Genomic DNA, 26,015 nt, shown 5'->3' with positions numbered 1-26,015 from the left:
TATTTAAATATTTAACATATGGAGGTATATTATTACAACAATAAATTATATCTATTTAATTTATACTATCTATAAATCCGATGGATTATCTATTGTTTAAATCAAATTATTGATAGTCCAATAAAAATTTCCGGTAGACCCAAATTTTAAATGATAAGATTATAGATTAAATGTAATATAATTTTATAGAAATATGTATATTAGATGATACATTTTTTAAAAAATCACATACGAATCAATCAAGGTGGTGAATTCATAGTATAAAATAATTTCACTTCTTTTGAGAAACTTGTTCCGTACACCGCATGGCCGCCTCATTCGCCCATTTTTTTTTTTTTGTAAGTATTCAATTTGTTTCTCTCCCTCCTCGTCGCTTCAGTATCTAAGAAGCTTTTAGTCTTCTACAAAGAAAAAATAGAAAACTATACAGTATATGTTAGAAATTGAAGAACATAGTGAAGAACAAGAGAGAGAGATGTTTAATCTAGAAAGTAGAGAGAGATAGAGTAAATAAGGAGAATCTTATTTGCTTGATTCATTTGCTTATGGGAACATCCCATATATATAGGGGTTACAAGTATGGCAAATGGTAGATGAGATATGATAAACTAATAATCCATTGTCTTGAGACTTTAACCCACCATACATGCTTGTCCCTTGTAGTGGCATCTCCTTTGTCTTGAGACCTTAACCCACCATGCATGCTTGTCCCTTGTAGTGGCATCTCCATTGTCTTGAGACCTTAACCAACCATGCATGCTTGTCTCTTGTAGTGGTATCTCCATTGTCTTGAGACCTTAACCAACCATCTTGTTTCTTATTGCTTCATCTTCACACTCCCCCTCAAGCTTGACCATAGGGACTGGTCAAACTTGGAAACCATGAAGCATTCCCTCATTAAAACCTTTAGCTTGGAAAAACCTCATGGGATAAAAACCAAGCCAAGGAAAAAGAGTAGAACACTTCATGGCTAAGAGGATTAGTGTGATGAAAAATCTACGAGTCCTAACTTGGAATGTATGAACTCGCAAACCTTGGTGCTTGCAGCCTTGGTAAAGATGTCAGCTAGTTGATCCTCACTTCTTGTGTAGCAGGGTAAGATGATCCTTTGTTCCACTGCTTGCCTAACTTTATGACAATCCACCTCAATGTGTTTAGTCCTCTCATGGAACACACTGTTGGAAGCTATGTGTATTGCTGCTTGATTATCACAATGCATGGTGATTGGAGTTGATGTCTCTATACCCAAGTCTCGAAGTAGGTTTCTGATCCAAATCAACTCACTAGTGAGCTTCCTCATCGCCCTATATTCAGCTTCGGCACTTGAGCATGACACTATCTTCTGTTTCTTGCTCTTCCAAGTGACAAGATTGCCTCCAATAAATGTACAATAGCCGGTAGTGGATCTCCTATCCACTCTGTCTCCTGCCCAATCAGCATCACAATACCCAACTATCTCTGTATTTTTGTTGCATCCCATCCACACTCCTTGCCCTGGCGCCTCTCTTAGGTATCTTAGGATCCTTTCAACCATGTTCCAATGGTGTATCTTGGGAGCTTGCATATTCTGGCTTACTTGGTTAACTGCAAAGCATACATCAGGCCTGGTGATGGTGAGGTATATCAGCTTTCCTACAATTCTTCTATAGTGTTTAACGTCAGTATAGGGCTTGTCTTCAATCTCCCCCTCACGCAGCACCTTATACCCATCTTCTAGTGGAGTCTTGGCTACTTTCGCTCCAAGATTTCCTGCCTCATTCAAAAGATCAAGTGTGTACTTCCTTTGAGATAAGAAAAGCCCCTCTTTAGAGCGGCATATTTCTATCCCTAGAAAGTACTTTAGCTCACCCAAATCTTTAATATCAAAAGTAGACTTAAGAAAGACTTTGGTTGAGATAATACCTTCCTTGTCACTTCCTGTGATGATAATATCATCTACATAAATAAGAATCACCACAATTCCTTGCTTGCTTGTGAGTGTGAAGAGTGTATGATCAGCTTCTGACTTTACAAACCCTCTTCCATTGAGAGTTGTACTCAGTTTGTGGTACCAAGCCCTTGGTGACTGTTTTAACCCATATATTGCTTTCTTCAACCTTAGGACATTCCCTGGCTTGACCATGTCTTCCATACCCGGAGGTGGCCTCATGTAAACCTCATCCTCCAGCTCTCCTTGAAGAAAAGCATTTTTGACATCCATCTGCCATAAATCCCATTCCAAGTTCACTGCCAATGAGAGTAGAATTCTTATGGTGTGGAGTTTAGCTACTGGTGCAAATGTATCCAGATAGTCTTCTCCATAGACTTGGGTGTATCCTCTTGCAACTAGCCTTGTTTTCTTTCTTTCTGGTTTCCCATTGGCAAGGTACTTGATGGTGAAGAGTAGACGGCTTGTAACAGCTTTCTTTCCTTTGGGGAGCTCAGTTTCATACCAAGTATCATTCTTGATCATGGCACCAACTTCATCCCCAACTGACGCTCTCCACTCTTCATGCTTCATGGCTTCTTCATAAGTCTTTGGTACATACTCTTGATCTAGGTTGCTGATGAAGACTACATGCTCTTCAGATAGTCTCGCAAAAGAACATGTTGCTTGGATAGGATGAGCTACTGCATTGTTGTTGAAGTATACTTTGGTGTCCATCCACTGAGATGGTTTCTTCACCCTTGTACTCCTCCTTAATGGTTGAACTTCTTGTTGCATTCCATCTTGATCATTAACAACTTCTTCTTGGATAGCTTCTTCTTGGATAGCTTCCTCGTGGATAGCTTCGTCATGGATATCTTCTTCAGGGATAGCTTCCTCATGGATAACTTGCAAATTAGGTTGGTTTCCCCCCTCATGATCAGGATGGACTGCTTCTTCAATTGATGTAGCTTCATCCACAACTGGAGGTATATGTGAAGTGCTCGGTATGCCACTTGTTTGAGGCTGGCTGATGCCTAGGTTTTCCAGAATGATTCTCAAGTTGTTTGCCCTATCTGAAGATCCTTGTGAGAGATCCTGAAGGCTTTCCCAACTCTTCTCATCATAGTATCCCTTTGATTCCACAAACTTAACATCCCTTGAGACCATAACTCTTCTTGATTCAGGTATGTAGCACTTGTACCCCTTCTGCGCATGAGTATATCCTATGAACATGCCTTTGACACTCTTGGCTTCAAGCTTGTTTCTCTGTTCCCCTGGTATCAAGACATAGCACACACACCCAAAAACACGCAAGTGATCAATTGGAGGTTTTATTTTGTTTAATACCTGAAAGGGAGAGTTATCTTGGAGGACTTTGGTGGGGATCCTGTTGATCAAATAACATGCTGAGACCACAGCATCTCCCCAGAACCTCTTTGGAACATTGGTATGGAACATCATGCTCCTTGCAACCTCCATAAGATGGCGATTCTTCCTTTCAGCAACTCCATTTTGTTGTGGTGTGTATGGGCAACTTGTTTGATGGATTATGCCATGTTTTGCTAAGTGATGTTTGAAAGCAGTGCTTGTATATTCTCCGCCATTATCAGACCTAAAAATTTTGATCTTGGAATTGAAATGGTTAGATACATAGTTTTGGAAGTTAATAAAAGCTTCTAAAACTCTATCTTTAGTTTGAATCAAGGTGAGCCATGTATATTTTGATTTTTCATCTATGAATGTAACAAAATATTTATGGTTCTCCCTAGACATACAAGGTGCTGTCCAAACATCAGAGTGCACAAGATCAAAGCAATTTTCATAAATAGTCTTAGAATTAGGGAAAACAGATCTCTGATGTTTACCAAGAATACAAGCCTCACAACTTCCACTCTTTAAAGATAGATTAGGTAACATCAGTCCTAAGGCACGATAATGAGGATGACCTAATCTAGCATGCCATAAAACATCACTAGCTAACACAGAAGCAGAATTGAAAGCACAAGATAAATTTGAAAGCTTGGTGTTTTCAAGCAAGTAAAGCTCTCCCTTGCTCACACCCTTTCCCAGCATCTTCCTGGTCTTAATATCCTGAAAGCACACATCATTAGGACTGAAAATAACATTGCAATTTAGATCATTGGTTGCTCTCTTAACAGATAATAAGTTGGATGTGAAAGTAGGCATATAAAAAGCTTGAGACTCCTTATCAAACAGTTTCAAGTTTCCTACTCCTTCAATTGGAATTCTATCACCATTAGCAATCACTACACTCCCTAGAGCAGGTTTAACATCACTAATCAGTCTAGCATCCCTAATCATATGATGAGAAGCTCCCGAATCGATGATCAAAGGTCTAGTAGTATGTGAAGCACTGTGAATAGAATTTAAAGCATTGACACTGATGTTACCAGAGTTTGCATTGATAGCTTTGATAAGGGCTTCAATGTCTGACTTGCGGATGAAGGCATCATCAGGGGATGGCTGGGACATGGCATGGGATGTGGATCCACCAGTGTGGGTGGTTGAGATCATAGCTCTTCCATCTTCTCCTATGCGCATGGAGCCTGGTACTGTGGTTTCATGAGCTCTTGCTTCATGTGCTTTGGCCTGGTTGTATCTGTTGGTTGAAGCAGGTCTGAGGTGAGGATGGAGGATCCAACAATTGGTTTTGGAGTGGCCTAGATTCTTGCAGTGCTCACAAGTCACAGACTTGTCTCCTCCTCTTCTTGGTTTGAAGTGTGCTTTGTTGACTGAAGCACTCTCCATCTTCTCAGCTTTGTTTGCCATAGACAGTTCCCCTTTTCCACCAAAGAGACCATCTGAGCCTAGCTCCTTCCGAAGTTGAGCACACACATCATCATAGCTTGGAAGCTCTTTAGCTCTCAATATGTGTTTAAGTACATCATTGAAGCTTGGGTTGAGTGTGAGAAGCAATCCAAAGACCTTGTCTTGCTCACGCCTCTCTTCTAGTGTACTAGGATCAGTGGTACTTGGTCTCAGCATCTCAAGTTCAGACCACAGCTGGCTGTACTTCCCAAGGTGCTTGGTGAAGTCCATCTCCTCTTGCTGTAAGTTGTTGATTGCCCTCTTAACCTCAAAAATTCTGGTGAGGTTTGAAGTGTTGCCATATACCTTGTGTAAGGTATCCCATAGCTTCTTTGCAGTCTCACAATGTGAGTAAGACTCCATGATAGGAGTATCAAGTGAGCCTTGCAAGATAGACAGCACCATGAGATCCTCCTGACCCCATTTGCCTTCATCTACCACTACAACCTCCTTGCCATCTTCTCCTTGGGTGATTTGTCTTGGGGCCTCACTTGTGGTGATGTGCTCCCATAGACCTCTTCCTCCAAGAGCTGTCCTGGTCAATCTCGACCAGGTAATGTAGTTAGGACCTTTCAGGATGACTGGAATCCTAACTAGCTTGTGCTGCTCCATCTTTGCTTGCTATTGTCCAGCGGGTAAAAAATAAAAAATTTGCCAAGGAGAAATTTGAATTTCTGAGGCTAGGCAAGAGAGAAAACAAGGGAAGCCAAGATATGTTCTCTAGAAATGAAGAAAGTAAACCAAACAAGTGAAAGAGTAAGGTGAATAGAGTAAATTTGCGGAAGCAGTTTGGTGTTCAAGAGCTTGGATGCTCTGATACCATGTTAGAAATTGAAGAACATAGTGAAGAACAAGAGAGAGAGATGTTTAATCTAGAAAGTAGAGAGAGATAGAGTAAATAAGGAGAATCTTATTTGCTTGATTCATTTGCTTATGGGAACATCCCATATATATAGGGGTTACAAGTATGGCAAATGGTAGATGAGATATGATAAACTAATAATCCATTGTCTTGAGACTTTAACCCACCATACATGCTTGTCCCTTGTAGTGGCATCTCCTTTGTCTTGAGACCTTAACCCACCATGCATGCTTGTCCCTTGTAGTGGCATCTCCATTGTCTTGAGACCTTAACCAACCATGCATGCTTGTCTCTTGTAGTGGTATCTCCATTGTCTTGACACCTTAACCAACCATCTTGTTTCTTATTGCTTCATCTTCACAGTATAAACCAAGAATCAGGGGAGTGAGAATCATAGAGTCAAAAATGTTTCACTCGGAAGGGCTCGTATCGAGGAAAGGACCTTTAGGAGCGATTTGGGTGGCAGCGTATTTCGTGAAGAAACTAAAGAAAGCTCAAGTCAAAGACACTAACATTCCTTCCTCCGTTGGTTCGTCTTCCTCCTTCCCTTCTCTCTCCCTTTCTGAATTCTGCTCAGTGAGTGTGAAATTACCCGAAATAGAAACTTAGGGTTTCGTTTTCAAGGCTCGACTCCATTTGGATGGGGTTAGAAACCTGACTTCATTTGCTCATTATTTGGCAGATTTGATTTTGTGATTTTTTTTTTTTTTTTTTTTTAATTTCTATGTTTGTTGTTTTTGCGCTCACTAGTTGTTTGCTAGAATGCCTGAATGAACCTCAGAGTCTGAGGTTTTATTTAGCGTTATTACAACTGCTAAAGTTTCGACTGCAAATTGATGGATAAGAACATAATATGTAACTAAAACTCCTTTGTTTGGATCTCGCAGACCAGATCTTGCAAAAGGAGTTGGACGCTTTGACATACAGAGGGTTAGCGTATCTTCTTCTTGGTCTTGTTAGAATATATTCCAAGAAGGTGGACTCTTTGTTCCATGATTGCAACACAGCCTTGATCGGTGTAAAGGAGCAGAACAGAGATAACACTAATGTGCCTTTGCCTGCTGCTGCATCTACGGGGTTTCCTTCAATTGCTCTGCCTCAGTGTTTCGAACTGGATGCTTTTGATCTTGGGCTTTTGGAAGATTCTCACGGGTATTTTGCTTGTTAATCCTGTACAGTTATGTATCAGTTATTATAGTCTCACATTTTGTGTTTCTTCTTCTTCTCAGGGATAATGTTAAGCCGCAGGAAGATATTACACTTAAGCATGGTAATTACTTCAAAGAAACACTTTTCAAGTTCATCATGTATTTATTTATACCACTGCATTGCGATGAAACAGATGGAGTTTCTGGTCGGGATACAGAGAGCATTGACCACTACTATATGGAAAGGGTATGGCTTCTTACCTCATAGAATACTGAGTATAGAGTATACAAGTGAAAATATATGTTGTGAAGATGCTATTTGTGGAGTTGCAGTTCGACATGGAGGAGGATGACCTCGGCTGTACGTTTCATGTTGTCGATGATCATACTGATACTAGACAGTGAGTGTGATATTGTTTTTGGATCTATTTAACATGTAATCAACAAACACATGCTCAACTTTCTCTTGTTATATCTGTTGTTGCAGTGACACCGCCCATGATATGGACATAGATGTCAGAGATGCTAGTGGAGAAGCATCAGTCAGAGAAGTTGAAGCAGAACCACTGGAGTCTAACAACAAGTCATCCAGAGATCAACAAAACGCATCTAGGCATGACCGGTCCCTCCCGTCTGAATGCAAGAGTCCTGAAGCGCTTCACGGGATTGAGGAACTAGAACGAGGATCTGTGGTGGGAAATGGAGACTTGCCTGAATGCATAGAGAAACATAGAGGCCATAGTGATGTGGAAATGACGGACACTAATATGTTTCATACAGAGCCATCTGAGACTCCTCAAGTGAATAAAGTTGGATACAATGAGAAAGGTTTCCTCTCTGACATGACTTTGTCAGAAGTGCCTGAGAGTAAAGGGTCTAATGCTAAAGATGCGCCAGTTGCTGCTACTCCCAAAACACCTTCGCGGCTGAAGACCTCTCAAGGTTGTCTGACACTTATTAGAAACAGGAACTCCAGATATTTTATTTAGTAATGTGTGATCTTATACTTCTGGGATACAGGGGAAACAAGCCATCAGTTCTCCATCATTAACACGCCTGGTGGAAAGGAATCTTCTTCTCGGGTTTCGCGGAAGAGAAAATGTCTAATAGATGATGAAGTGATAATCCCGAACAAGTAAGCTAACTTTTTGTAACCTCGGATTATATTCATCTGCGGAGTTCCATACAGGTGTATTATGTTTCTTCTCTTTTTACTGTAGAGTTTTGAAGAAAATGATAGAAGACTCAAGTACATTGGTTACAAAACGTAGAAAGGTTCCTCATACTGACTATTATGAGAGAAGAATCAAACGTTTTGCCGATCCCTCTAGAAGTTTTTGGGACCCTTTGTTTCCATGTAAGTGAAACTTCAGAATTTGCTATACCTTTATTTTCAGATAGTACTACTGTTGTGTTTGCTGATTGTTGTAATTCTATTCCAGATGGCTCTTTGGACCTCCAATTGCTTTTCTGTCAACCCATCAAGTTTAAAGAACAGAACACCACAGAAACTCCTAAAGCTGCTAAAACCGCTAGGCGAATGAAAAGGTCTTCTCTTAGAACAGTTGAAAGCCGTGGGGATGTTTTTCCTTTAGAGCAGACTGAGACTGGTCGGGAAATTATGGAGACTCCTCAGGCTGCTGGTCTTGCCGAGCTGAAAATTACTGTTCCAGAGATGGTTTCAGCAAGTTCCATAGCTGCTGAAAGTGCTCATCAAACAAAGGTTGCTCCAGAGACGCCAATGAAGCCTGCAGAGCCAACGTATATTGCTCCAGAAACACCAGCAGTCTCTGAGCGAGTTGAGATTGCTCCTGATACGCCCGTGAGAGAATCAATGTCGAAAAGATATTTCGAGGACCCTGAGACCTGTGAACAAGAAACAAGACCTTCAAACTCCTTCACCTTCTTTGACGAGTGCCTGTCAGAATTTTGCGAGGATAGAAGGGACCTTGATGCAATTTTGATGAACGAGGAGGTACTGTTCAATAATTAGTTTCACTCATATTTTTAGTTACAGAACTGAGCATTTAGTTTTTGCTTGTGCTTCAGCAGGTGAATGCACATGAAACAGAGGACCTGCAACAAGGTAAACTGGCTTCTGGTCTTATCCTAAGAATGGAAAGCACACAATATCTTGAAACAATAATTCAGAAATGATCTCATGCCAGATTTTGGTTGACTAGTTCACAGAAATCTATGATGAATGGGACTGATGCTTTTTGAGAACCATAAAACATAGACAACTTACAATGGGATCAAAATCTTATCATTATATTGTTTGTTGCATATTTGATGTGTTTTTGTACTGTGTATGCTACTGATTTGCAGAGACATGGTCAGCAAGAACGAGGTTGGTAGACTCACACCTTTGATCTTAGTTTCTTTGCGTATATTTTCAGATCAAGATCCAAATTTTCTGACTATGGATTGTGCAGGAATGTGGCAAAATTCTTGGAGAAAACGTTTCTGGAGCAAAGGGAGAAAGGAGAAGAAGAAAAAGCGAGTTTGTTACAGTTGTGCAGAGGAAGAACGCAGAAGGAAAGCGCAAGACTCTTCTACGAGACTTTGGTATGTCACATCTGGTTTATCTTTTGTGGGTGGGTTTTCCATCAAGCTGTCGAAAAAGCGAGTTTGTTACAGTTGATTTGATATACGGGAAATAAAATAATAATTATTTGTTTGCAGGTATTGAAGACGAAAGGTTACTTGGAAGTGAAGCAAGATCATCCATATAGTGATATTCTTCTCTCGCGGTTCACCGGACAACATGAAGCTTGTTGAGAAGCTCTATCTAGATTTCTTCTCTCCAGTTTAGGTTTTTTTTTTCTGGTAAGTTGTTAGTCTTTTTGTAATCAAAGGGATTTGGGGTTTTTTTCCTTACCGTCGTTTAAGTCAACTCTTTAGACTTGGAATGATCAACCACCTTAATATATATGAATCGACTTGGTTGATCTAATCAAAGTTTTGGAGACAATGCAAATTACTTAAAGACTTCTTTTAGGTTTTGGGAGAACACCCAGAAGAAGGACACGCTAAAACTCTGTATGTTCAAATCTAGATCGTTGTGATAGTGATTAGTTTTCCTGCTTAAAGGTGTATCTGATTTTGTTGAACGGAACTCATCTCTTTGGCTTGTCTAAGTTGTCTTCTTTCTCCCTATATGTTCCTGTCTATGGTCTTGATGACAGTCTATTCTGGAACTTGTAACAATAAGCTTACTATGTTGCTGAGGGGTTTAGTTTTAGTTCACGACGTCGAGAACCAGCTTTCGGGATTTGAGAACTGGCCATTTCAGTCTCCTGTAATATGCACACTTGAACCAGAGGCAATGATAGTAAGAAGATCCAGTTGAGACCCATCTGCGCACACACACGGTCATAGAACCAGCGTTTAAAGCAACTGTTACAGGAAATCAATATCCTCTATCTGGTTTAGTCAATTTCGGTTTAGCATTCCATTTCTATATTTCGGTTTTGTACAAACAACTTGTATTTATGCCTTTACCCTATTAGGTTCTTTAGATGATCCTTATTGATCATCTCTTCATCTGATTTCCCTTCTTTCTAGTAAAAGTGTTGGGTGTTGCCACTGTTCGGGAACACGCTAGGCGCTAGTCGGGCGGTCGGGTTGGGCCTAGCGCCTAAAAAGAAAATCGAGGATTAATCGAAAAATATGCGGGGCGGAATTTTTAGATGGCTTACTATGTTATAAAACATGTTAATCTTTAATTGTGTATAACATTAATACATTTTCATGTTTAAAATTGTATAAAACAGATAAATAGAATATATAAATTTAATCTAGTGTAATTTTCATCAAAATTATGAATATAAATGATATTTATAAAATTTTAGATCAGATAAACAAATAAAAATATTATTAAAACTAAAAAAAAAAAAAAAAATAGATTAGTCAATATGTCTCAAGTTCGACAGCTCATTTTGTTATTTTTATTTTTTTCTTTAAGAGAATGGCATTTACGTAATTATCATTATCTTCTTCGTATCCTTAAGTTTTTTACTCCTGCAATTCTTTTATCTTGTCACCATATCTTGCACTTCTTAACTTTTTTATTTCTGCAATTCTTTTATCTTGTCACCATATCTTGCACTTCTACGAATGATTAGACTTGATTCAGGATCATTTAGTCTCGATTTGATCTTTATTGGAGTTGACAAATCAAAATCACAACTTGGTTTTGGTGATTTTAACGATTTATACTACGCGGATTTAGATAATTAATCGCCGATTACTATTAAACTACGGTTTCTGCGGTCAAAACTCGGGTTGCCGGATAATGGCACCGATCATGTCCAACTCGCCACGGAAGCTCACCGCACAACGCGTTCTCGTCCGCTTACTCGCCCAGGCGGGCAAGTTTTAGAACAGGGGGTGTTGCCATGTTTTGGAAAAGGAATTTACAACTGCAGTTAGAAATTTCTTTGAATCAGGAGAATTGCTGATTGCCACTATTAACCATAATCCCCAAGTTTTGTGGAGCAACTTCGGTAAAGGACAACATGTCTATTTCTTACTGCAACACTCTCTAAAAAATTATTGGTCAAATAAAAAAAACAATAGACAAAGATATAAACTCTTGTGAAAAGAGAAGTATTTGGAGCAGTAATTTGAACACTAAAAATGTAAAATAATAAAGATATAAATAAAGTGTTACAACAAAAAAAGTTTGATATGAAATTGATTGTGAAGAAACATAGTTTCATGTAATAGATACAACTATTTTTAAATTTTTTATTATTCTAATAATAATGGAAGAACTTGAATTATTCGACCTTAAAAAATAATCTTTGAAAGAAAAATTTGATGAAGAATTAGTGATATCAAAATTATGTTCCCGGGAACTCTAGTTATTCGGTTGAATTAAAACAAAGTCCATTTCATAAGATATATTAAAAGGACTAGATATGTTTTAGCTTGAAGTGTCATACTAAAAGTGTTATCTGAGTAAGTTACTAATATTTTTGTGAATGAAAAATATGCCCATCATATGACAAGAAAAATAATAATACGTAACTTTAATTTTAAGAGCATAAATAACTCATATGTACAAGAAGAATTTGTAGACGATTGTATGTAAAGAGATTTGGATTGAAATCTAGATAGACCAAGAATTCATATCTATGTCAAAATAGGATTTTGGATTTGAAGTTTAAAGACCCTATATATTATAACAGAAATAAAAAAAGTTTATCATGTTGTACCCAATCTTCTAAAGAGATTTATTTGATCGGAATGCTTTCTTAAAGGTATTACTTCTAAGAGAAGATATACAACCAAAACCGGGCGGATAAATAAATGTCTAGAAGCCAAAAAAAAAAAATTTAGCCGCAGTTGTAGAGTTTTAAACTCTGGTTTACATATTACATTAACAATAGAGTTACCAATATAGCTACTTGATATTTTGGTTATAATTAGCCCTATAAAACATATATATTCATTAGTCCTGAAGTACATGTTTCATAGGCTTAATGGACGGTCAGCCCTGTAGAAGATAGTATGTGGTTATACTCTTTTTCTTTATCATGGTTTTTATCGTACCGGATTTCCATGACAAAATTTTAACGAGGCAAAAAAAAACATATAAAATTGATAGACATCCAAGAGGAATTTACATTATAATTGGGCAGTTGCATCACTTCTGATGCGACACGTCAGCGATATGTGAGTCTCACTTTTAAAAAATATGAAAAAAATGTCAAGTCTGTGACTCGAACCCGAGTTATTGAGATCTAAACAACAACATTTATACCACTGAGCTAAAGAATTCTTTGTACATTGATGGCTGAAACAAATATATATTTATGAGGGTCGAAAACTTTTGCTTCTTCGGTTTTTTCTGTGGGACACACACTTATTTATTTTATCTAATGATTTAATAAATACTTTATAACTCACGTTTTGAAATGAGATTCGTTAAAAAAAAGCCCAATAAACCTCTTTGGTCTGTAAGCGTTCTCTTCAATTGATGTTTAGGGCTTTCCATTTTTAATCATCGGTCCATGACTCATCTAAGAAACACAGATTGGCTCTTTGAGTTTCATGAATCAGTTTTTCTTCTTTAGTCTCCCCATCTTTAATAAATTCATCATCGGTTCTTTTATTTTGCCTGATAAATCATGATTGTGTGGTTTTAATTTTCTTTGGTCATCCTTAGCTTGCACCCTTTGATCTAACCAAGAAGAAGAAGAAGACATTTGTCGTTCAGGATGCCATCGAGGTCTCAGCTGAGTCACATGGGAGACATAATATCCGTTGTCTGATTGTTCAAGAAGAGTTTATGTGCTGTGAAACATATTTGTTTTTTTTCATCAGTTGTTTTGTTTAATCTTTTTTCCTGCGAATAATGATGGCTTTGACAGTTCATTCACGGGAGCCAAGAAGTAAAAGAAGAAGAAGCCAGTGAGTGTTTGACATCTTCTGTCTTCCTGAGTTTTTTTTACCATTCATTAAACTTGGATTTTGAAGATTATGTGCCTCACATTCTTTTTATTTTGATAGCTGTTAGGTTGAATGAAGATCATTGAATAAAGAAAATATCGATGCTCCTGAAGATTTGGAGGGTACTTTATATTTCTTTCTATGATAATTCTAGCGACATAAATTTGAACCTTACAGAGGGTATATTGCAGAGCATCCTAATGATGAGGAAGAGGTGGAGGGAATTGATCTGCACCAGCAATGTTACCCGTGGGAGGGAAGTGACATGGATTACTTATACGACGAGGTAAGCATATCATTATATGTTTTGCGGTCCATCTTTGAGAGCCGTCGATTGCGGTCCATATTTCATGTTCCAAATGCTAACACAAGCTCCAATGTTGATTCTCAGCTTTAACATGCCAAAATCACAATGCAGTGGGTGTTGTAAGGTAATTCAGTAGGCACAAATGTTCAGTTGAAAAAAATTCTAAACTGTATTTATGCATCAAACTTATCATCCATAACATAATAATATGCTTTTTCTGTGCTATGAACCGTTTGTAAATAAATGTCTCGGATGTATATGACTGCTTAGTTTGTTGCTTTTGACTGTGAAATCACTAAGCTTGCAATGTGTCAGGACAGCAAAAGCATCTCAGCTGATGGTTAGCTTTACAATTTCGTTGGTTTCTTTTTCCTATTATGTTGGATGGATTATTTTAGCTAACAAATATCGCAACAGAGCGCTGACAATAACTCTAATAGATTTATATATACATTTAGAGTTGGAAGTTTGGTGAGAACATGAACAAGTACTTCTGTCACGCTATTGGACAGTTATATGTCATTTCAAGAGAATTGATTTCTTATATTTCCCATAATCAGTAAGATTTTAATTGTTTTGTCTACTTTGCATTCATACTTCATTCTCCATCTAACTTCTCGGTGCTACTATATAATGATCAAGTCATTTTCTGCACAAATAGACAAGTGGGGATGTTACGTTGGGTGCTTGGTCTATTGGGCTTGGCTATACAAAGTCTGTTGTGACTCTAAAACTTTTACCTCATTTAACATTGATTCTGGTTCTTGGGAGAATTGCAGATTGTGAATGAAAGGCACAAGCAGGGAACATATGTGTAGCTGCGTTCGACTCGACATGTAGCGGTATCTGCAGATTCGCTGATCCCATTGTGGAGGTTAACATGCAATGTGTTGACTTGGAAATCATTATTTGGAAGCTACATTTTGAGGCATTTCCTCAACATATAAATAGACCATAGACAGAGTTTGATATTTATAATACTCAGTGATCATGGAGTCTGCAGAAAACAGTCCTTTTGCATATTCTATTTGGAACCAAGAGATATTTCTTTTGTTTGATGATTTTATTATGATAGCTACTAACATAGGAGATGACTAGAGAAAGAGAAATGAGTATGAAACTCTTATATGGGTAGCTTTTGTAAACACATTTGGGTTTATTAACAGTTGTGACAAGCAATTATGTTTATAGTAAAGGAAACCCGCCACAGCGTCAATAACAAATGCGCCTGTTTTTTTTGTTGTTTGGGATTGAAATAGCTTATGGGTTTTCTAAATCAATATAATTGATTTGACTAAAGCTATCTTGGATGACAAAAATAAGAATTGCAAGTTTAATAACTTCTACTTTAGACTATAATTTCAACTAAATTATAATCAGTCTTTTATCCATATCATCTTAGTTATAATCGTAAGGATTTATTAGAATAAATAAACAGTTTCAACAATATTTAATATGTGATTTAATAAACAAAAGAGCATGTAGGATTTTTATGATTTAAAGAGATTGGAGACAATAGTTAATGAATATGAAAAGAATACGAAGCAGATGATGAAAAATGATTCGAGCAAATTAGTGGCAACACAGAGCTAAGCGAGATAAAAATATCAATCAATAAAGAATAAAAGAAGAATGAGCAGGGTTAAGTTATTACACAAGCCAAAACTAAGACAAATCAAACGAAATGTAAACAAGACAACGAAAGATGGTGAAGATAAAATGCATTGAAAAATTGAATGCTAGATTAGTAAGAAAGAGACAAAAATAGATTAAAATGCAAAAACTCTGCGCCTTGGCGCGAGTAATGATCCCTAGTGTTAATAATTTCAAAGATGTAAATTTATCACCGTTTTAAGAGATTTTGAGATAAAAAAATATCTGAGAAAATGATTAAAGCATAACAAAACCTGTACAATGGAGAAGAATGATGGTGTTCGTCCTACATAGTTGTTAAAGTGACAATTTGGTTGATTTATTCAACAAAGCGTTGTTCATTGCTATTTCCAAAAATTTAATTTATCTTATCAGATTACATTGTCACAAAGATCTTTGACAGATGTAAGTTATTGCATGATGCAATTTTTGTTTACCTTAACCATTATTTGTTCGCATTTAATTTTTTGGTAAGATTTTTAATGAGTCAGCATTTTACAATGATCATCAAAAAAATGTTATGATTATTGTACTAAATACACTTATTCCCCAAAGTTCACTTATTCTCCGAGTTACATTTTTGTCTAAGATATTGTATTTCTATATAACAAAATCCATTACTCATAAAATAAGATGCATCAATTACTTTTTGCTCTCTTTTTTTTAACGATGATTTATTATGACATTGTATGAAAAATATTACATAGACGATTCGACAACCGACAATACTACATGCCTTAGGAAGATCTACACGCCTAACTGTATCATCTTAGCCGTCCTATGAAGATCCATCCCTGACCAGATTTACTTGTGTCATGTTGAAGATTTTTTGTAAACTTTTTTTCTGTAGTCTGCATTAATAAATCGCTCTCTCCAGGACTTGAAACCTAGATTTCATGTAATCTGCAAGAAATTGCATAGTCTGAGATTCGAACTCCAGATCTGGGTGTAGAAGCTTTTTAAACTTTAACCAGTAGGCTACGGTGCTTCCGCACTTTCTTTTTATTTACAAACACCCTATAATTTTTAATTACTTTATTTGGGTGTAGGCTCTGGTCAAGGCATTCCCGAACCTAAGAGCACCTCCAATGAAGACTCTTAGAAGAGGTTCTAAAAAAAACAAAAGATAAAAATACAAAAATGATAAAACAAGAGAACAGCCTCTTAATATAAGGTTTTTGGAATTGATAAGAACCCATACATGTCCTCTTGGTATTGGTCTTCTCTTTTGTTGATGCTTTTTTGTTTTTTTTTCCAGAACCATCATCTTCGTTCCTCTTATTGATGAACTTCGTCGATTCAAAATTCTCAGCTCAAAGTGTTCGGGTTGGGGTCGTGCGTGACGGATCGACGAATCTGGGACGAATCTAGGTTTCCAACATCGAGCTTTCTTCGTACAGCCATGGCTGATTTCTACTGATTTGCATCTTTGGTCCTTGAGTATTTAACAAAGTACGGTTTGACCCCAAAAACTTCTGTTTGGTGCAGAAAAATTCTCAAAACTGTCTTAAAACTTCTAATTGTGTTTTCCAGCCCCCTATTTATGAAACATGTACAAATGCAACATCTAATGACACTTAAATACAACTTCTAAACATTAAAATGATCAAAATTAATAGCTAAAAACATGTAAAAAAAAAAAATTAAGAACTTCATAGGGATTCTTCCATTGGACAGTCACAATAAATTATTAAATTAATTTTAAAAATCCATTAAAGACTCTAACCAACTGAGGTGGTTTAAATAAATCAGTTTTTTCCTCTCTCTAGAGCCTCCAAACGCAAATTTGGATGAGAAAAAAATCAGGTTCGTTTCTTTCTTCTTTTCTCTCTCTCTCTCTAGACTCTAGAGTGTGAGTTTGTTTTTGTCGGAAGATGAATTTTGATTTCCTGGTTCAGGGCTTATCTGCATGTGAGGATTGCGACCATGGTGAATCTTGATTTTCCCGACGGTACCTCACCGCCTTCACATTTTCTCCGCAGTAGAAAATCCCCACGGAAAAATGCTTCAAAGCATTCTCCTCCTCCAGAACCAGCAACAGAACACGTGACAAAGAAGAAGAAGAAGAAGAAGACATTGGCGAGCAGCAGCAGAATTTGGAACGAGGAAGATGAGCTCACGGTGTTAAAAGGGTTAGTGGATTATCAAGCTCAGAAAGGAAACGAACCCAAGAGTAACTGGGCAGACTTTTATCGTTTCCTGGGAGGGTCCATCACGGGGAAATTCTCAAAGGAACAGGTTTTGACAAAGATCCGCAAGCTGAAAGCTAAGTTCATTGCTAGCATGCAGAAAGGAAACACTAGCAAATCTGAAGCCTTTCTACTTTCCAAAAGGATATGGGGCCTCCAAAATGTATCTGATCAGTCTGCTAATCACACCAAGAGTGGTGTAAGTGATATATATATATATATATCTTATCATCAATTAATGTCTAAATTTGTCTAATCTCTGTTTTGCCAACATGCAAAAGGAGGAAATGGCTAATCATGAACCTTCGAATAATGAGGTAACAAAAGCTGACTTTGAAGGCAACGACGAGTCATGGGCTGTGCGGGATGCGTTCGAGACCATGGTGTCCAAAGGTTTAAGTGATTATCAAAAGAAGTTGCAGCTTGGGAAGCTGATGAACCTTGGATCTGGTAAAAGAAGAGAGTTGAGCGATGAGTGGAAAGAGTTATGTGCTGAGGAAGTTAAACTCAATATCAAGCGGTTTAAGTTTTCTGCTGTGCTTGCAGAGGCTGCTAAATGGTAACTTGGTGTCCTCGTCTTATGACTAGTTTCTGCTTGTGTCTCTAATAGAAGCAGTATGTTTTCTGTGGTGTCTGAAAGTATCAAGTCTCTCGGGTTTGATGTAAATCTTAATGTAATAAAATATCGGTTTCTACAAACTTATACTCTTCCAAGAAAAAGAAACAGTATTCTTGATCACAAGAAAATATAATCACAAGGGTCATGTCCTACAAACACATCTGATAACATGAATCACTGCTAACTAAGACAGAGGTTGTCTGTTCGTTGAGGATAAGATTCTAAGGGCATGATTATTGGGGGTCCTTGCTCTTTAGTCTTACAGTCATTGTTGAAGAGAGTAGAGAGTCACTATTACTTCTTTTCAGAGACCTCAAACAGAATTTACAAATAGACGACGAGTCCTTTTTTCACAAGCCGTAGCTTCTCGTGGTTTGTGTGTTTCTACGACTCTTTGTGTTCCACTCCTCGGTTCAAACCAAAAATAATTAATACTCCCTCTGTTTAGATGTTTTAGGTAATTGTTGTTGTTTCACAATAAATGATATTTTCGTATATCTAGATAACTTTAACTTTATCAAAAACTGTATAGCCAATTGTGTTTTTACTATTTTTGTTTATAATTAAATAAATTAGTTTTAAATTACATTTCAAAGATTTTTTGTTTATAAAATGTAATTTCTAATATGTGCGGAAAGAACCCAAACTTCTTCTACTACGAAAGAGAGAGTATTTACTTTACCAACAACACTCCAACCCCTTTCTGGTTAATTTTTAAACAGTAGAGACTAGAGAGACACATCACTGCTTCGTTAGGATCAACGATCAATGGTTAATTCCAGCGACTCCCCCTCATATTGCTTGGAGAGCCAACAAAAACACAAATCTTAGCCTTCTTCAGACGATGAAAACGTCTCCTATACGGAAGCTATGGTCAGGAGGAGAAAGCAACAGAAGAAATATCTGCTTTGGAATATAAACGACGTGCTTCTCATTCTCAAGGTTTCTACTTATTCTCTGCCTACTGTCTATTTTTACATCTATATTTATTTTATATTTTTTCCTTAACATCTTTATTATAACTTTTTTTTGATGTGGAAAAGGGAATTGTGGAATATGAAAATGAGAGGGGATTCAGATACAATTCCGATTGGGATATCTTTTATGGCTATACCAAGGACTTGATAAACATACGCTTCTCCAAAAAGCAACTCATGGAAGAGGTCAACAAGTTGAAGATGATATTTAATTTCTATTGGCTGAGATCCAAGGATGGGAAACAACTTTCTTTTACTAATTCTTATGAGAAACAACTCTTCAGATTGCGCAACAATCATTTGGGCTAAAAATGAAACAGAAGATGCTTCTAGTGAGAATAGGCAGGACCAAGCTAAGGTAAATACTGATGTGTTCTTGTTTTGAACAAGGATGTGCCTTTGGTGGAGCAAAAGCGGGTGAATGACACAAGAATGGATAAAGATAAGAGCGAGGAGTTAGGTGGTATGGATGAATTTGATGCTCTTCAGGACGCACTTGAGGCATCGACATCTTTTCAGAGTGTAGGGAAAACTAAACAGAAGATGTTGTTTCAGGATTTGAAAACTCTTGGAGCTCAGCGAAGGAAGGAGCTAGCCGGTGAGTGGAAGGCATTGCTTAATGAGGAGATGGAATTGCATATGAAGAAACTGACTCTTCTTACCAAAGCTTCCTTGTAAATGAGTTTCTGCTTGGTTCAAGAATTAAAAAATATATATATATATTTGATTCCTATTGATGTTTTTTTTTTGTTTCGTGGGTTTTCAAGCCATCTTTTGAACGGTTATAATTAGGGTCTGTTAAAAGATTTGTGGTTTCTTTTGTCTTAGGGTGTGATTTATTCCGCGAAAATCACCCGTCACTATTCATTGAGTCTTTTTGATCTCTGTTTTATGTTAATGCGTAGGTTTTTGTGTAACTAATTTTAACAGTAAAGCACTCAGGTGAGAAACCCCTCACAAGTCACAACTGGTAGGTTTGCTGCGAAGTTCCATTTGGTTTGATGGTTGGTTAATATTTTTAGTTCTTTTGCTATTTTCACGGTTTAGCATATATAATCAAAATATTAAAGTTCTACAAACTAATTGCCTAATAAGAATGGTTGGTTCGATGAAGCTATGTTCTTGAATAGAACCTTATTGGCTTCGAGACGGGTTTTGGGATCAAAACCTTATGTAACTTGTTTTCTTCTTCTTCGTGTGGTTTTCAATGACGATGAGTCGATGATCCTTCACAAGTGCTTTCCATCTACAGTATTCGACATCTCATAGGAGGGATTTAATACTTTGTATTTCTTCATGTATCTTGTTTTGTAATGGATCAAGTACCTAATCAATTATTCTTTTTGAACTCAGATATTTACTCTTATTAGTCTCGGTTGTTATATGCAACATACGAATCCTCAATCATCATATATTTTAATGAATTCACTTGCTAACCATGGATTTAATTAATCGATTATAATATGATAAACTTAGAAGTGTACGAAATATATATCTAGTTTTTCTTGAGAACACGAATAATCAAACATTTTAAAATAAGGAAGAACAAAATATATTCTATTTTGGCACAACAAAATATATTGTCGATAGATATAAACACACCAAGACACAAACCCTAAATGCTATTATAAATTCAATCCTCAGACCAGAGATTATTATATGTCTCATGTTGATCTTTTAAAATCTTCTTCACACACATTAATATATAAATATGTCTCTAAACATTAGTCACATTAAACAGCGCATTTACGAGTAAAACTGGTATTCCTTTGCTTGAATAACGATCGTCCTTAGCCCTCCAATAGGCGACAAGACCATTAAGAAAATACCAAACACGATACATACCTGAAATAAACAACACACCACATTTAATTATTTTGTTCTTTCAGAAAATGGTTTCACAAAATGCAACCATTAATTGCAAACGCCAAAAAAAAGACTGATGACAACGTTACTTACCCAGTTGGCCCACCAAGACAAGCTGTACTTCCTAGGTTTGTAGATGGCTAGCCAAATTATGCAAGGTAGCTGAAAACGATAGTGGTATTTAAATTAGAGTAAATTTCTATTATTAGTAACTAATTCAAAATGGAGAAAAAGTTTAAAGATCGCAATCTTACGAAGTATGTCGTGGGAGCAAACGCGAATCCACCAAAGAACGCCAAAAGGCCACCAAAGAACGGGAACGTCATACCAAGAAACATGGTTGCAGCTACATAAAAAGGTTTACGGATCAAGGTAACACCATTACGTAAAGTCTTAAGAAAAACCAATATATTACCAACTATGTATATAATAAAAAGTAAATTTCGGTTGATTTTCTTACCAACGTAGAAACTACGAACACAGAACCGGAGAATCGTGGTTGGTCTAAAATTAAGCTTCTTAACCAATAAAGTTTCCATCATGTCGAAAACCGGCATTGCATATATCTGCAACAAAACAAAATTGGTTTAGATTACGTCAAATTTGTTTATTCAGGCAAAAGAAGAGATTTGAGAAGAAATCCGGTTTAGATTAGCCGACCTGGTAACTACCGATAACATGGATCACGACAAAGATATTAGCCGTCGCGATTAACCAAGCTGGCTTTTTAAGTGATATGAGGAGATTATCTTCAACACTGTTCCCGAAAATGTAGTATCCGACGAGAGCCACCGGAAAATAACAAAGTGCGACAACGATGTAAGCAACGATGACTCCTCTCCACATTGGGCCTTTTGATGGTTTTTCAGGAGTCGAAGGGATCGTTGCTTGGATCTCAAGGACCACATTGTGCCCTGCGTAAGCGAATGCCACATCACCTAAACCGCTGAAGAAGTTGAAAACCGTACCGGCTGTTGATTTTGCTTTGTAACCATATTCAACATCTTCTCGAACGCCTTTACTCGTCGAAGCTGCCCATGCGATTGTTGAGTAGCTATAATCAAAGGAATAACGTTTAGAACCGGTTAGTAATACTACATCCGGTTTTAAAGAAAATGTACAAACCGAATTTCCAGTGTTTAATCCTAGATGAGACTACATCAAACCAGAACAAACCGAAATATATTTCAGTTTGAATACGTACGCCAAAATTAACCCCAAATCCATTGTCCAAACCACAATAATTGCAATCGGATTTTGGTAAATCTAAACCAAACGGAGATTTAATTTCCATTTCCATTTCCCACCCTTAATTTCGAAAAATCGAAAACTAAAGTACCTCGTTTGCATAAAACCAAAATTTCAAGTTATACTGATCCATTCCGGCATATGTATAACCAGCGCATAAACCGGTTATTGTAATTACCTTAGAGACATAACCGCGGCGGCGAGAGAAACGCCAGAGATGGAATTGAAATTGGGGAGATGAGAGAGTACGAAGTGAACAGAAGCAAAGATCATGATGAAGTAAGTAAGTTTGATGGGTTTGCAATCCTCACAAACAAGCTCATGAAACTTCTTTAGCGATTGGCCTCCGGTGACCATATAAACGATACAAACGCCGATTTCCACGATCAGCTGTTGCGGTACGACTATGTAAAGACCAAGCTTTTCTCCAAACGCGTGTTGTCCGAGTTCATGGTAACGATCGAAACGCTTTCCCGGAACCATTTCGTGCATTTCAACCATTTGCCATAATGTGTATAGTGTTATTACCCACGAGAGAACCAATACTGCAACTCCCGGTCCCCTGGAAAACCCAATTAAAACCGGTTTAATTTTTCGATGGATCCGGTTTAGGTTAGTAACCAGTATGATTGAAATTTTTACCAGCCGAGCTGAGACATGGCGTAAGGGAGGCCGAGAACTCCTGCACCGACCATGGCGGTGACATTGTGAAAAGCAGAGTACCACCACTTAGCATTTCTTGATGAAGTAATTGGTAACCAATCTTCGATTTCCTTTTGTCTTGCCAAATTCTCATCGTCCTGTTTTGGTTCAAAAATATTCAAATGGAAGAAACAATGTTGGTTTACGCAAATCATGATTTACGGCTGAAAAGATAGATGTGATCAATTATGGGGAAAAAGAAGAATAAAAGAAAAGTAAAAGGTACAACGATTTTTGAAAGATCTATTGGTTTAAGCTGATTTAGGTGTTGGTACACCAAACTTAAAGGTAAGATCTAGACTACGCGCAAAAAGCAAAGGAGAAAGAAATCGTTTGATATGTTTTGATATGTTTATTACATCAAATCAAATCAGAGAAGTCAATGATCTTATGTTGGTTTTCTTTTTCATTTCTTTTTGGCTGAATTGTTAATATAATAATTTTGGGTTGTAAAAGAGAGATAATTTGAAGGTATATCAGGGTGGATTTTTTGGAAGATCTGTTTGTCCTTTTAGACGGCGGTTTAGTTTGGTACGAGTTCCCTAGACCTTGGAAAAAGCCAGAAACTGAGCCTAACGTGATTTGTAAAGGTAAAAGATCTCACTTACGATCAAAAGTGTGGTATAGTTGATTATATAATTATTTATTTTTCTTGTAACTTATAATAACTCAATTATACCGAAGGAAAAAGAAATAACATTTCTCAAAAAAGAAAGAAAAAGAAATAAGAGCATGTTTAGTAGAAGGTTCTTGGGGTGGGGGTTTTAACGGAATATAAAAACCCGTCTTTTAATTTTTAACTAAAAAAAGTAAGAACTGGTTCTTAAATAAGTTATTTAAGAACCGGTTTTTAAATAAAATATTTAAAAACCGGTTTTTAAATTTTTAGTTAAAAGTTAAGAGGCGGGTTCTTATATTCTGCTAAGAATCTCACCCTATGAACCCCCATTAAACATGCTCTAACTTATAATAACTCAATTATACCGAAGGAAAAAGAAATAACATTTCTCAAAAAAGAAAGAAAAAGAAATAACATGGTATATATAAACCTCGGAAATTATGGGACGAAAAAATATCTAAGCTTTTAAATAATCAGAAGTCTGAAACCATAAGCTTACATCAATATCTTGACTTTAAATCTAGTTTTTAACTTTCCTCTACATCCATCTATAAGCACCACAAGTAATTTATTTTCTCGATGGTTTCTTAAGAGAAGAAAAAATCTAAAAAAAAATTGTTTAAAAATTAAAAGACAAACGAAGGGAAATCTTTGAGAAAAACCGACAAAATTCTCTGAAAGAAAAGAAAATATTATAAAAAAAAATCAGCGACCGAGGCTAAAAACAACAAAATGATAACTGTTTATCATTTTTGTAAGGGTTTGTTGTTTATCATTCTCTATAAAGGGTTTGTTGTTTGTCGTTTGAATGTAGAGTTCATTTCATCTTTAGTGTATTTCCTGAGAATGTACAATTGAAAAGTCCAGTTTGGTTAAACTAAAATTCAACAAACTGATCAAGATCAGTGTTCAAAACAGAAAAGAAAACTCAAAATCTTAATCACAGTAACGCAATAAAACAGAGAGATAGTGACTCACATAATCATCTTGAGGAGCTTGATTTACCATGGTTACACCGGGAGAAAATGAGGGAGAAAGATATAAAGAGGAGAGAAGACGTCTTGACAAGTTCTCAACTTCTCAGAGATATTATGCTAAATATATAAAGCTCCTTATGAACATTATATACACTGATACATGTATTATATGCACCTATTAAGTTTGAATATTATGAGAGAGTAAAAAAGTTGAAGTTTTTGTTTGACTTCGCAAACTACCTGTGGAGATGGACACAAGATTTGTGAGCTGGAATCTGCTTTTATATAAACCAATTAAAAATATAATCTTAAAAATCAGTACCAATTAACCAACTAAATATTTCTCATCAGTCATTCATCTACTAAACTGAAATATTTTTTTTATGCATGTAGTTTCACATCGGATTCCTAGTTTCGTTTACTTAAATAGGGTTGGCTCAAAAGAGAAGGGAGTTTGCTTTTTTCTGTAAGTTGTAACTTTTGGTTAATTTGAATAAATCAGTTGTGTAGAAATTAGCTGTCATACTTTAATCAGTGAAGTTCTATAATAGGTATATATCTAGTGGAGTTTTAGTATATATGTCAAATAATATTTTATATGTAATACATGAATTTTGATGAAATTTTATGTATATAAGCTACTTATGTTTTTCCTTTATAAGTTATCTTTTATTGACTGAGAATAAAGTGGGTGAAGAATGCCGTTCACTTTTTTCACACCTCGATTAAGTCGTCTAATTATTGTCTTTGATAAAAAAAAATTATTTATATAATATCTAGGGCTGGCAAATTATTCGTTAAATTTAAACCGATTCGTTATTCATTTCAATTTGATCCAAAAAATCCGGATAACCATAATGCTTCGAATCAAAGCCAATATAAAAGATGATATCCGTAAAAAACGAAACAAATCACAAATATCATTTTCTTGAAAAACCGGATATCAGATCCAATCCGATCCATATTTTTTAAAATATGTAATATAATTGTATATACAAACTATTATATCTATACATATTTTATGATATAATTTGGTTAATTTTTTTATTTTAAGTTGTTTTTTCAAATTTTTGTTCTAGGTTATTGCATATCCAATTTAATTTTTATGCTGAATCAAATATTAACATATGGATTTTTATTAGGCTTGTTAATATTAAGTTTTGTTTTACAATTTCGGTTAAAAATGTTAGTTTGTTAGTATGATATTATTATTTTTAGTTTAAATTGGTATTAAAGTTTTTTTAGTTAATTTTAATTTTAATATTAATATTATTTTTTATTTTTCATATAATTGGCGGATCAAATCAAATAATCCACGAATATTTTAAAAAAATTGGATATTAGAAATTTCAGGTATCCAGAATTTCCAGATCGAAACGAATCATAAATATAGATATTCTTCTGGAGTGGAGCGGATCATGGATATTGTAATTTTTTTGGATATCCGCTTCGTGTCAAAGCCTAATAAAGGAAAATATGTATCAAACTATGTGTTATATATGTGAAGAATATTTGCTATATAACCTTTTGGTTGTTACTTGTTACTACTCCTAGTATATATAGGGACAGAAACGCGAGAAGTGCATTTAGTAATGTTTTTTATCGTTGACCGCCACCAACATGTTACCAAATAGCCCGTTACCGGTATTAT

The 26,015-nt window shown here is 36.2% G+C and overlaps 3 protein-coding genes across 7 annotated transcripts; 2 read left to right on the top strand and 1 right to left on the bottom strand.

Moving 5' to 3' along the window:
* The first annotated feature begins 5,886 nt into the window (after positions 1-5,886).
* On the top strand, positions 5,887-9,704 carry LOC106402700 (sister chromatid cohesion 1 protein 2). Of its 4 annotated transcripts, none has more exons than XM_013843485.3 (13): positions 5,887-6,129; positions 6,488-6,752; positions 6,830-6,870; positions 6,943-6,995; positions 7,082-7,149; positions 7,236-7,690; positions 7,769-7,883; positions 7,969-8,105; positions 8,191-8,723; positions 8,798-8,834; positions 9,077-9,098; positions 9,184-9,316; positions 9,434-9,704. In XM_013843485.3, exons 1-13 carry the CDS (start codon positions 6,006-6,008, stop codon positions 9,527-9,529), a joined length of 2,079 nt encoding a protein of 692 aa, XP_013698939.1. In that variant the 5' UTR covers positions 5,887-6,005; the 3' UTR covers positions 9,530-9,704. The 4 variants fall into 4 exon arrangements, with proteins under 4 accessions (XP_013698939.1, XP_048617153.1, XP_048617152.1 ...); XM_013843486.3 differs by having other exon boundaries at positions 5,962-6,129; positions 8,801-8,834; XM_048761196.1 differs by having other exon boundaries at positions 6,830-6,995; positions 8,801-8,834.
* A 6,677-nt stretch (positions 9,705-16,381) lies between these two features.
* Positions 16,382-18,055, top strand: LOC106372744 (GLABROUS1 enhancer-binding protein-like). 2 transcript variants are annotated; one of them, XM_013813029.3, is made up of 4 exons: positions 16,382-16,619; positions 16,920-16,973; positions 17,066-17,555; positions 17,638-18,055. In XM_013813029.3, exons 3-4 carry the CDS (start codon positions 17,094-17,096, stop codon positions 17,917-17,919), a joined length of 744 nt encoding a protein of 247 aa, XP_013668483.1. In that variant the 5' UTR covers positions 16,382-16,619; positions 16,920-16,973; positions 17,066-17,093; the 3' UTR covers positions 17,920-18,055. The 2 variants fall into 2 exon arrangements, with proteins under 2 accessions (XP_013668483.1, XP_048617154.1); XM_048761197.1 differs by having other exon boundaries at positions 16,389-16,973.
* A 2,415-nt stretch (positions 18,056-20,470) lies between these two features.
* LOC106372743 (lysine histidine transporter 1) lies at positions 20,471-24,568 on the bottom strand. Its single transcript, XM_013813028.3, has 8 exons — positions 24,366-24,568; positions 22,709-22,866; positions 22,245-22,628; positions 21,479-21,872; positions 21,279-21,384; positions 21,073-21,164; positions 20,912-20,980; positions 20,471-20,797 (listed from the first exon to the last, which is right to left on the bottom strand). Exons 1-8 carry the CDS (start codon positions 24,393-24,395, stop codon positions 20,699-20,701), a joined length of 1,332 nt encoding a protein of 443 aa, XP_013668482.1. The 5' UTR covers positions 24,396-24,568; the 3' UTR covers positions 20,471-20,698.
* Positions 24,569-26,015: the final 1,447 nt, after the last annotated feature.

The sequence above is a fragment of the Brassica napus genome, chromosome C6 (assembly GCF_020379485.1).
Source record: "Brassica napus cultivar Da-Ae chromosome C6, Da-Ae, whole genome shotgun sequence".
In the NCBI taxonomy this organism is placed as follows: Eukaryota; Viridiplantae; Streptophyta; class Magnoliopsida; order Brassicales; family Brassicaceae; genus Brassica; species Brassica napus.
This window is presented reverse-complemented; position numbering and strand designations above follow the sequence as displayed.

What these genes read in the sequence shown, in the direction of transcription:
- LOC106372744 (XM_013813029.3), top strand. Translation starts at nt 17,094, where the DNA reads ATGGTGAATCTTGATTTTCCCGACGGTACCTCACCGCCTTCACATTTT. An exon ending in CTAATCACACCAAGAGTGGT is followed by an intron (nt 17,556 to 17,637) that starts GTAAGTGATATA and finishes AACATGCAAAAG; the next exon opens with GAGGAAATGGCTAATCATGA.
- LOC106372743 (XM_013813028.3), bottom strand. Translation starts at nt 24,395, where the DNA reads ATGGTAAATCAAGCTCCTCAAGATGATTAT. An exon ending in ATGTTATCGGTAGTTACCAG is followed by an intron (nt 21,385 to 21,478) that starts GTCGGCTAATCT and finishes GTTTTGTTGCAG; the next exon opens with ATATATGCAATGCCGGTTTT. An exon ending in TGTCTTGGTGGGCCAACTGG is followed by an intron (nt 20,798 to 20,911) that starts GTAAGTAACGTT and finishes TGTTTATTTCAG; the next exon opens with GTATGTATCGTGTTTGGTAT.
- LOC106402700 (XM_048761195.1), top strand. Translation starts at nt 6,006, where the DNA reads ATGTTTCACTCGGAAGGGCTCGTATCGAGGAAAGGACCTTTAGGAGCG. An exon ending in GAAGTGATAATCCCGAACAA is followed by an intron (nt 7,884 to 7,968) that starts GTAAGCTAACTT and finishes TTTTTACTGTAG; the next exon opens with AGTTTTGAAGAAAATGATAG. An exon ending in CAATTTTGATGAACGAGGAG is followed by an intron (nt 8,724 to 8,797) that starts GTACTGTTCAAT and finishes CTTGTGCTTCAG; the next exon opens with CAGGTGAATGCACATGAAAC.